This window comes from Oryctolagus cuniculus, chromosome 7 (assembly GCF_051225735.1).
Source record: "Oryctolagus cuniculus isolate XC-2025 breed Fujian yellow rabbit chromosome 7, ASM5122573v1, whole genome shotgun sequence".
NCBI classification, from domain to species: Eukaryota; Metazoa; Chordata; class Mammalia; order Lagomorpha; family Leporidae; genus Oryctolagus; species Oryctolagus cuniculus.
The window spans coordinates 158,069,253-158,079,565 of record NC_142873.1 but is presented as its reverse complement, the minus strand read 5'-3'; the positions used below and the strand labels follow the sequence as shown (position 1 = coordinate 158,079,565).

The window sequence follows — 10,313 nt, the reverse complement described above, 5'->3', positions numbered from 1 at the left end:
TGAGCAGATTTTCAATCTTTTAACATTTTAAAGGGGACTGGATGGTGACTGGCATTTCTTGGCCATCTTCTGTATATACTTTCACTGGAAAAGCATCAAAAGATTTTGGCTTCCTCCTGGCCTTGCTGTGCTGCTTTTCTCAGGGTTTGAGTGACATTCTTTTTAAGATATTTGGCAAACATTCCCCTTCTTGACAAAGGGATAATTTTTTATCATTATTTTTTATAAATAATTTAAAGGGAGGGGCGGAGGGAGTAACTTTTTCCATAGAACTAGAGGATCGGCAGGATCGATTATCCTCGCCATCACAGCTTCTGGCTTCCTCAATTTTCTCATGTCCTCCCGATGCATCTCATCTACAAGGCCTTCTTCAATAAACCAAGGACATGAAATTTCTATGGTTTCTATAAATTGCTCTATTACTTTCTTTTTTAACCCTATTCCTTGCGTCTGCAATAATGCCTTCATTGCCTTTACTACTGGGGGATTTTTCCCGATGCTTGTCCCATAATGCCTGCTCAAAATAAATCTCCACAATTTTGGTGTCGGGTATTCACCACAAATTGTATACCTCTATAGTCGCGACTCCGTGAATCCAGGTTCCTCACTGCTTCTCTAATTCTCAGGTCCCACGTTCGGGCGCCATTTGTGCCGGCCTGCGGCACAATGAACTGGGTCTTCCTGAAACAGAGAGTGGGAATGCGGGGACAAGGACGCAAAGAATGGAGCCAAGACAAGTCCTGATCAAGGCTCGTTTATTGAATAAATCCAGTAGTATTTAAACATGACCAGTTGTTTACAAGAAGGAGCACAAAAGATTTACATATCAAAACGGCTCTTAAGGTTACAATAAAAACACTTAGGTGATAAATGAAGGTTACAGGTGTGACTGATTATCTGTATCATCTCTTGTGAAAGGTTTAGGTTCTTCCTGCCTCTTCCCGGAATCTCCCTAGCCCAATTGTCTGTGCCGGGAAGTCTCCATTCACATGTTTAAGTGTAAACAAAGGGAGTGACTACCTGTGGCTGCCCACAAGAAAATTCTAGAACACCTGCTCAGTACAAAGTTTTTTTTTTTTTTAAGATTTATTTATTTATTTGAAAGTCAAAGCTACAGAAAGAGGAAGAAGGAGAGAGAGAGGGAGAGGGGAAGAGAGAGAGAGAGAGCGAGCGAGAGAGAGCACTAGAGCTCCATATGGCCTTCCCAGGCCTTAGCAGAGAGCTGGATCAGAACTGGAGCAGCCGAAACTCAAACTGGCGCCCATATTGGATGCCGGCACTGCAGGTAGCGGCTTTGCCCGCTATGCCACAGCGCCGGCCTCATACACTGGTTCTTCCCAAACTGGATGATGCTGATGACAGACAGACACAGGAGTGCACATGCGGCCCCCACGCAACACTGTGACCACACGCGGTGGGTTTCCCCACACAACGTGGGATTCTCTTGGGGCTCAGCCACAGGCTCTCCTGGGGAAAAGCCCACGTGGCTTGAATGGCACGGGAGAGGAAACTGATCACGTGCCGGCGGCGTTCAGTCACCCACAGGCAGGGCCATGGCACCGCCGTGGAGGACCACGTGCAGAAAACTCCAGCAGGTGGGCCGGGTCGGAAAGAGGCAGCGGCTGTGGCCGTGGAGGGCCCCTCGGAGCCGTCAGCTCTGAGACTGAGATGCCCGCGTCCACACGGGGCGGCCTGGGTTCAAAGCCTGGTTCCTGACTCCAGCTTCCTGCTGCTGTGGACCCTGGGGGGCAGCGGTGACGGAGGGAGCGATTGGGTTCCTGCCATGGAGATTTGGATCGAGCTCCTGGTTCCTGGCTTCTTCGGTCAGCCATTGTGTGCATTTGGGGAGGAAAATCCACAGATGGGAGCTCTCTCCTCTGTCTCTCCAGAAAAAAAAAAAAAAAAAAAAAAAATCCAGGTTTAGTGAACGTGACCTACAGCCCAAATGGCCCCAACACAGACAGGAAGGTGAGAGCCAGGGCTGGCTGTTGGGCACGTCTCACTTTGGAGTTCCTGGTTCCAGTCTTGGCTCCGCTCCTGACTCCAGCTTCCTGCAACTGTGCACTACTCTGGGAGGCCTTAGGCGTCGGCTCGGCTGGTTGGGTCCCTGCCGCCCACATGGGAGACCCAAACTGAGCGCCAGGTTCTGGCTTCAGCCTGGCCCAGCCGCAGCTGGTGTGGGCATGTGGCGGGTGAGGCAGCAGGAAGCAGATCTTTCAGTCTTTAAATCGCACAGGAAACAACCAAGGACACAGCTGAGGAGCACAGGGCAAGGCACAGGAGCTCCCGCACCCTCTGGGCGGCCTCTCCGGGGGTCTCCGCCCTGGTGGCACTGATCCCGAGGCCACTGGGAGTCGCACCCCAAGTCCCTGCCTTAGCATCAACGCACTCTCATGCTGAGACCCTCCCATGAGGATGTCCCGCGGCTTGTAGCTCCGGACAGTACTGGGGGCCGAGAGCAAAGCGATGTATTTTGGCACAGAAGGTGAAAGGTGAACTAACTAGGAGGGGCCGTGAAGGTAGCTGCTAGGGGCAGATACTGTTTCTTTCTAATAAGCTATGTGAGCTAATGGGGGCCCTAACCCGGGGGCATGGCTAGTTTTGACAAATATTTAAATACATTTTTAAAAAAAGATTTATTTGAAAGAGTTACAGAGGCAGAGAGAGAGAGAGGTCTTCCATCCGCTGGTTCACTCCCCAATTGGCCACAATGGCCAGAGCTGCGCTGATCCTAAGCCAGGAGCATCCTCTGGGTCTCCCACGTGGGTGCAGGGGCCCAAGGACCTGGGCCATCTTCTATTGCTCTCGCAGGCCATGGCAGAGAGCTGGATTGGAAGCAGAGCAGCTGCGACTCAAACCGGCGCCCATATTGGATGCTGGCACTGCAGGCGGCACCTTTACCCGCTGTACCACACCACACCACACCACCGGCCCTGGCCCCGACAAACATTTAAAACATGCAGACAGGACCAGCCCGATCCCATGCCACAGACGGCCTGGGTTTGTGGCCCTGTCCCAGATCGCTGGGACCCTGGGGGACTCAGGCCATGTCAGTCTCTGAAGACAGTGTTGCATCCTGCCCCCGTCCCGGGGCTCAGCATAGCACACTTGCCGTGCACTTGCCGTGACGGGTCGTGTGCAGGGTCGCAGCCTGCCCCTGTCCCGGGGCTCAGCATAGCACACTCGCTGTGCCAGGGCAGGCGTGTGCAGGGGCTTCATGAGAGCTGGGAAGAGAACTTATGTCACGCGACAGACTCTGAGCGAGGCTCACGCATGCTGCAAGCGTAGCTGTGCTGGGTGAGGCTCTTGCTGCCGCTCTGCAGACTGCAAAAGGCAGACGGGGTCTGGGAGGCAGGGCTGAGATCCGGACCCACGCTCGCTCCAGAACCTGCAGACATGGAGTCCCAGGGCTGTCCTCGCCTCCCCTGCAGCTTGGCTGGCAGAGTGGACGTCCCTGCTGGGCGGAGCTGTGCTGCAGGAGACCGGGCCAGCCTGGGTGAGCAGGGATGGGGCTGCTCTGGGAGGGGCCCTGGTCAACCCCTTCCTGTGCGGCCTTAGCCTGGGTTCCACACAGCTATGGCCACCCTGCCCTTGACCGCTAACGACAGGACCCTGCAGCCGCTTGGCTCCCCGGAAGTGGGACCCTGTGGGGCAGACCCCAACTCCCCAGCCCTTCAGGACTCCTGGGCATCAGAGGGTGGAATGGAGATTGGGTTGCGGTCAGACGTGCTGATGGGTCCAGGGCCTGAACACGCGATTCCAGAGGCACAGTGACTGGCCTGAGTCGGGGGCAGAGCTGGCCCCGCTCTCCTGGCCCCGCCATTTCCCCACACGTTTCAGAATCATGCTGAGAGTCAGGGATCTAACATTTCCGCCCAGGTATGGGAGGGGACCGCAGCACCCCCTAAGCCCCCGGGGCCGGAGCCTCCTCTGTCCAGGCCAGGGGCCGGATTGGGCGGCAGGCTCCTCTCTCTGGGGCTCCCAGGGGGTGGCCTCCCCTTTCCAAATCTGCATCCTGGCCTGGGCCCTCGGGCGGCTCTGTACCCGGGCAGGCGCGTACCAAGGGCACTGCCCTGGAGGTTCAGCACCTTGGAGAGGGGACAGGCCTGTGCACAAGGACTTCCCCCAGGGACCACAGCACCTGCACTCTGCACGTCCCAGCACTTGGTGGGGAGCTGCTACCAACCTGCCAGAGGGCACGGTGTGGACAGGCAGGATCTGAACCCGGGTCCGAGTCCCCAGCAGTCAGGCCTGCCACCTGCGCCAGGCCTGGTGTGCTTGAACGGATCCCAGGTAACTGATCCCGGACGCTGCCCCTGCCGGGGTCACCGCCAGGGCCTGTGGCCCGTGGAGCACCTGGATGGGACCTGACCCAGCCCTGCGTGGCCCCAGTTCTCCTGGAAACACTGAGCAGCCCCAGGAGAGAGCAGAGGCACCACTTGGATCTTACCAACCCCTGGGGGTCTGGCTTGGTAACTGCTGTGTCCTGTGCCCCTGAGGTCAAGGCTGGTCCAAGGCTGTGGGGGCTGGGAGGACACGGCCTGCCTGGACGGGGCCCCAGGACCCACACAGACCGAGCACCCAGGAGCACACCGTGGCCAGAGGGGCCGCTGCCGGGCCCAGTCAAGGTCAGGGGACACAGGATTCCAGGCTTTGTTATAAATACTCGTGTTTGGTGAGGGCACCAGAAGGCAGACGGTGCTATCCACAGCTGGCAGAGGCTTGCACAGAGACAGACAGACGCACAGACAGAGTCCGCCCAGCATTCTGGGGCCTGCAACACTTGGTGGGTGGGTGAGACCGGCAGGGGGCGAGGCCCGGGGCTGGCGGGCTCAGGCACCCTGGCGGCTCCGGGTCCGAGGTCCCCCGCGGTGTCGGCAGCGGCACGTGGGATCAGCTGACATCGTTCAGGGCCTGGGGGGACACGAGGTCGGTCAGGAGGACGCCCCGGGCTGTGCGGGGGGCCCTGCGTCCCACAGCCCCCGGGCCACCCACCTTGCGAGCGAACTCGGGCAGCACGAAGGCCGCGCGGTGCACGTCTGAGTTGTAGTACTTGAGCCCCATCTCCTCCACCTGCTTCTGCGTCAGCTGCTGCACGGGCTCCCGGAAGTTGGTGCTCTGGGGGCCGGGGACAGGGGCCATCAGGGGCGGGCTCTCGGGGCCCAGCTGTACCCACCGCCGCCGCTGGGGGGCGCAGCTCCCAGCTCACCGGGTTCTTGCTGCACAGCATAAAGCCGATCTGGCCGCCAGGGTAGGTGGGGATGGTGCAGTAGGCGTAGCCCACCACGGGGAAAAGCGCCTTGCAGAACTGCCGCATCTCCTTGATGAGGTCCAAGTGCAGCCACTGGCACTCGCCTGGGGGCAGGCAGTCCGGGCAGCGTGAGCGCTGGGCAGGGCTGGCCGTGCCGCGCCCCGCCCGGCCCCGCCCCGCCGGGCCCCGCCGCGCCACACCTGACCCGGCCCCGACCCGCCGCGCCCCGCCGCCCGGCTCACCCTGGCAGCACAGAACGCCGTCCTCCTTGAGCGCAGTCCTCATGAGCTGGTAATAGGATTCCTTGAAGAGGCTCTCGGCTGGGCCTGCGGGCGGGGGAGACGAGCACCCCTGGCTGAGACCCCCGGGCCTCCCCACGCCACCCCACCCCACGGAGCCCCGCAGCTGTCCCGGGATTTGAAACCAGGCCTCTGGCATTCAGAACCCAACTCTGGGCGCAGGGGTCCACACTTCAGTCCCACTCCCGGGAGGTGCTCGTCCGAAGCTCTCCCCAGGCCTGCCCCGGTGGGCCGAGGCCAGGCTGCCACTGTGCTGGGGTCCCGGGGGCACCGGGGCTGGCCGGGCTCTGACCCGCAGGCTGACTCCTAGAGGCCCTGTACCGCCCCGCCCTCCCCACCCCCGCAGGCCCGGGGCTCCACCCCTGCTCACCCATGGGGTCTGAGGAGTCCGTGATGATGACGTCAAAGGCATCCTGGTTCTGCTTCATGAACTCGAACCCGTCGCCCACGTGTAACGTCAGCTTTGAGCTGGAGTAGCCAACGGCCATCCCTGGCAGGAATTTCTTAGAGACTTGGATGACATCCTGGACAGGGGGACAGGAGGGACCAGGCTGGGCCGCGGGGCTGGGGGGCGCTGGAGCCGGGCCACTGCGGGCAGGCCTTCCCTTTCCGGAACCTCGGTTTCCACATCTGCGCGATGGGCAGGGCCTTGGCACCCCCGACGGCCGCCATCCCTGACCCCTTCCCCGCCGGAGGTCACCCTCTCCCCTGCCACACGGCCAGCGGCTGCTCTCAGGCCCCGGCCCGGGCCTTCCTGCCCCAGCCCGCACCTCTACCCCAAACCTGGCCTCTGATGCCCCATCCCCACCCACACCGCCGGCTCCCAGGGGTGCCCCCTGACCGAGACCCGCGCCCCTCCCAGCATCTGTCTTCCGGATGAGAAAACCCCGCGCCACTCACCTCGTCAATCTCGCACTGGACCACGGACTCCACGGACGGGTGCTTGACCACCTCGCGCAGGACCCCGCCGTCCCCGCCGCCTATGATCAGCACCTGCGGGGGGTGGGCGGCGGTCAGCGCGGGGCAGGCGGCGGCGGCCGGCGCCCCCTCCCCCGGGCGGCCCGCGTACCTTCCGCGGGCTGGGGTGGCTGCACAGGGGCAGGTTGGCGATCATCTCCTGGTACGAGAACTCGTCGCGCTCCGTGCACTGGATGACGCCGTCCAACACCAGCACGTTGCCGTAGGTCTTACTGCGGGCGGCGGGGTGACAGTCGGGGGTCCGGGTCCTCGGCGGGCGGGGGCAACGCGCCCCACCCCGCCCCGGGCCGGCAGAGGCGCCCCCCCGCCCCGCCGGGCAGCCCAGGGGCGAGCGGCGGGGGGACACGTGGCGGGGATGGGCGGGCAGGCCCGCCGCGCAAGCCGGGGTCGGCCGGGCTCTGACGCGCCCCGGGACTGACACGTGGAGCGCGCGCTCCTCCGGCCCCCTCCCACCCCCGGGGGCCGGGGAGCCGGCCTAGCTGGCGAGAACTTCTGACAGTTTGGCGGGCGGGGGCGGCTCGGGCGCGCAGGACCGCGGTCCGGTCTCCCGGGGCGGCGGTGGGGGGCCCGGCGGGCCCCAGGCTGGAGGGGGTCCCCGGGGTGGGCGGCTGCGAGCCCGCCGGCCGGCGCGGTACCTGCGGAAGACGAGGATATCCTGGTACCGCGAGCGCTGGTGGTGGAGCAGCCGCTCCACCTGCAGCGACAGGGCCTGGCCGGGCCACAGGCTGCACGTCTCGCGGAACCAGCCCTCGCGGATTGCAGTGGGGCCGGGGGCTGCGAGGCCGTCGGGGCCGGGCTCCATGGCTGGCGGGCGGGCGGGCGGGCGGCGCGGGGCGCGGGCCCGGGACTACAGGCCGCGCGCGGAGCCGCAGCACAACGGGACCAGCTCCGCCCCGCCGCCCGCGCCGCAACCTAACCCGCGGCGGGGCGGGGCCTGCGGGCCAGGGGGCGGGGCCCGACCCAGCCAATGGTGGCGCGGGAGCGGCGCGCGGCGAATCGGCGGCGCGGCCTGGCCGCGCGCTCATTGGTCGCCGGTCCGCCGCGCGGCACCTAGTGGCTGGGGCGCGCCGTCCGTCGGCTGCAGCAGGGTAGTAAGGCCCGCTCCCGGGGCCACGTGGGGCCGGCCCGGGCCGCCGGGCGGGTTCCGGGGGCGATCGGGCCGGCGGCAGGGGTCCGGCGTCCCTGCTCCAGCGCCGCGTAGGCAGGGCGGCGCAGCCGCTACCCTGAGCTCCTGCCCGCTCTCTGGGGCCGGAGGCGCCGAGCGAGGGGCTCGGGGCCCGGGAGGGGCAAGGAGCTGACGGCTCGGGCTCGGGGCGGTGTGGGGGCGCTGGGACCCGCGTCCGGGGGCTCGCAGCCCGCGAGCGCACAGGCTGGATTTGGCATTTTCCCTTAGATTCTGAGCCACCGGCCGTGTCCAGGGAGGAGGCCCAGCCATGAATATTCAGCGCCAGCCCGGGTCCTGCTCCCTGCAGGGGTGGGCAGGGATGTGCTTTCTGTTTTTATGAAAATGTCAAGGAACTTCTCAGAGTCACATTAAGCATGCTAATTACCAAATATTAAATGCTAATTGCTACGCACGAAGCCTGAATGCCAAGGAAGATGAAATTGGTGGAAGCTACTGTGACATTATGTCAAGGTTTTTTTTTTTTTTTTTTGACGTTTTCCAGCCTCCACCTGGAGGTGGGGAGCGAGTCCCCAGTCCGCGGAGCCTCCCTGCGAGGAGCACCGCGCTGTTGACCAGGGAATGCCTGCCTGAAGCCTTCCATCAACAAGGCGCTGTGGCCGGCTTCAAGCTCCCCAGGAGTGGTTTCAGGACACAGGTTATCCAGAGAGGTCGCGAGGGAGTCAGTCCAGGCTTCTGACCAGGTCCAGCCCGTGCCCGGGTCCGCGTGCTTGCCCGACAGGCTACCGATACCTGGGCCACCACAGCGTTTCCTGTGGGTGCCCGCCGAGCGCACTGTGAGCCCAGGAGGCTAGGGGTGGCCTCTGCCGATGGCCGGGCGCGTGTGGGCAGCCCTCGTGGCTTCCTGCTAGGTGGAGTGTGGCTGATCTAGACAGGGGCCCTGGCATCCCAGGAGCACCGTGTGGGGAAAGGTGGAGGATCAAGTCCATCCATCCTTCTACAGCAGAACAAGGAGGGTGCCAAGTGAGAAAGACAACTGCCCTCTTCCGGTCACCCTGGAGGGGAAAATGTGGCCCAGCCAAGGGCAGGAAGATGGGAGACCTCTAGGCTGGAGTATACAGGGGGCACTCAGCCCGGGTTCAGGGAAAACAAGGCCCTGATGGAGGGAGACCAAGTCCCCAAGTCTGCACATAGAAATACACATTTGTTCACCTTATATAAACTAAAAATACATAAATAAAGGCCCCGAACCCGTTACAGGCCAAAGTGCCCCCTGTGCAGCACCAGGAGCCCAGGTGCGACCCAGGGCTTCCAGTCACCAGGAGGAAAAACTGGTTTAGCCAGAGCAGCACCACAACCAATACTGCCGATACTGCCGATCAGGACGGAGGACTGCATTCAAACAGCTACAAAGTGTTGCTGTCTGGTGAGCTGACCACCCAACCTCCCAGCCTCCTCCAAAGGGCTGAAGCTTAGAGTGGGGCAGGGCGGCAGAGGGGTACAGGGAGGGGAGGCGTCAGTAGCTACAGCCCAAGGTAGGGGGCTGTCACCTGGGGGTGTCTGCCAGGCAGGGACTTGTGGGCGAGGCAGCACCTGACGGGAGCTCAGAGCGCTGTGCTCAGCCAGGCAGACAGCTGTGGCTGAGCGGGAACAAATCCAGCCATTGTACGGCGCTACTGGATGGGAATGCTGATGGCGAGCTGCCCGTGCACCACAAACAGCTGCAGGCCAACAGCCCTGCTGGTGCTGGATTCTCAGCTCCCAGCCCTCCCAGCCCGGCCAGCTCCTGCATCCCGGGGCCCAGGCCCAGCCCCCATATCCCGGAGTCCAGCCCCAGCCCTCCCAGCCCGGCCAGCTCCCGCATCCCGGGGCCCAGGCCCAGCCCTCCCAGCCCGGCCAGCTCCCGCATCCCGGGGCCCAGGCCCAGCCCTCCCAGCCCGGCCAGCTCCCGCATCCCGGGGCCCAGCCCCAGCCCTCCCAGAGTGACTGAGCAGCTGCTGATTGGGACACACATAGACACACACACACCCCCATGCAAGTGTCCCATCCTCCTTGGTCCCTTCCCCGTGACACTGCTGATGGACAGAGCTAGGGCTGTGGCCTGACCCCCTGGGGCTCCTGTCTCCACCCCAAGGATCAGCAGCTCTGCACCTTCAGCTTCCGCTAAAACTAAAACTTCTGACATTGGTACCAATTTTTTTATTGTGTAACGAGGGATATTTACAAAGACCTCAAAATCCTATTGTCTGGTTTCCACCTTAAAACATTATCATGAATACAGAACTATTAAGAAAAACTTGCAGTTTGGGGCCAGCACCGTGGCACAGTGGGTTAACGTCCTCCCCTGAAGTGCTGGCATCCCATATGGGCGCCGGTTCGAGACCCAGCTACTCCACTTCTGATCCAGCTCTCTGCTGTGGCCTGGGAAAGCAATGGAAGATGACCCAAGTCCTTGGGCCCCTGCACCTGCATGGGAGACCTGGAGGAAGCTCCTGGCTTGGGATCAGCGCAGCTCCGGCCGTTGTGGCCAGTTGGGGAGTGAACCAGTGGATGGAAGACCTCTCTCTCTCTCTCCTCTCCCTGTGTAACTCTGCCTTTCAAATAAATAAATAAATCCTAAAAAAAAAAAAAAAAAAAGAAAAAGAAAACCTTGCAGCTAGAG

General features: G+C 62.5%; 1 protein-coding gene across 1 annotated transcript; it reads right to left on the bottom strand.

The window, feature by feature from the left end:
• Positions 1-4,652: 4,652 nt before the first annotated feature.
• Positions 4,653-7,444, bottom strand: SRM (spermidine synthase). Its single transcript, XM_051841946.3, has 8 exons — positions 7,164-7,444; positions 6,620-6,740; positions 6,451-6,543; positions 5,921-6,074; positions 5,494-5,577; positions 5,210-5,355; positions 4,996-5,118; positions 4,653-4,914 (listed from the first exon to the last, which is right to left on the bottom strand). Exons 1-8 carry the CDS (start codon positions 7,328-7,330, stop codon positions 4,894-4,896), a joined length of 909 nt encoding a protein of 302 aa, XP_051697906.1. The 5' UTR covers positions 7,331-7,444; the 3' UTR covers positions 4,653-4,893.
• Between the last annotated feature and the right edge of the window lie 2,869 nt (positions 7,445-10,313).

Bases quoted from the DNA above. Each gene is read 5' to 3' on its own strand.
- SRM (XM_051841946.3), bottom strand. From the start codon at position 7,330: ATGGAGCCCGGCCCCGACGGCCTCGCAGCCCCCGGCCCCACTGCAATC. The intron at 6,544-6,619 runs GTACGCGGGCCG...CACCCCCCGCAG, and splicing joins GCCACCCCAGCCCGCGGAAG to GTGCTGATCATAGGCGGCGG. The intron at 4,915-4,995 runs GTGGGTGGCCCG...GTGTCCCCCCAG, and splicing joins TGCCCGAGTTCGCTCGCAAG to GCCCTGAACGATGTCAGCTG.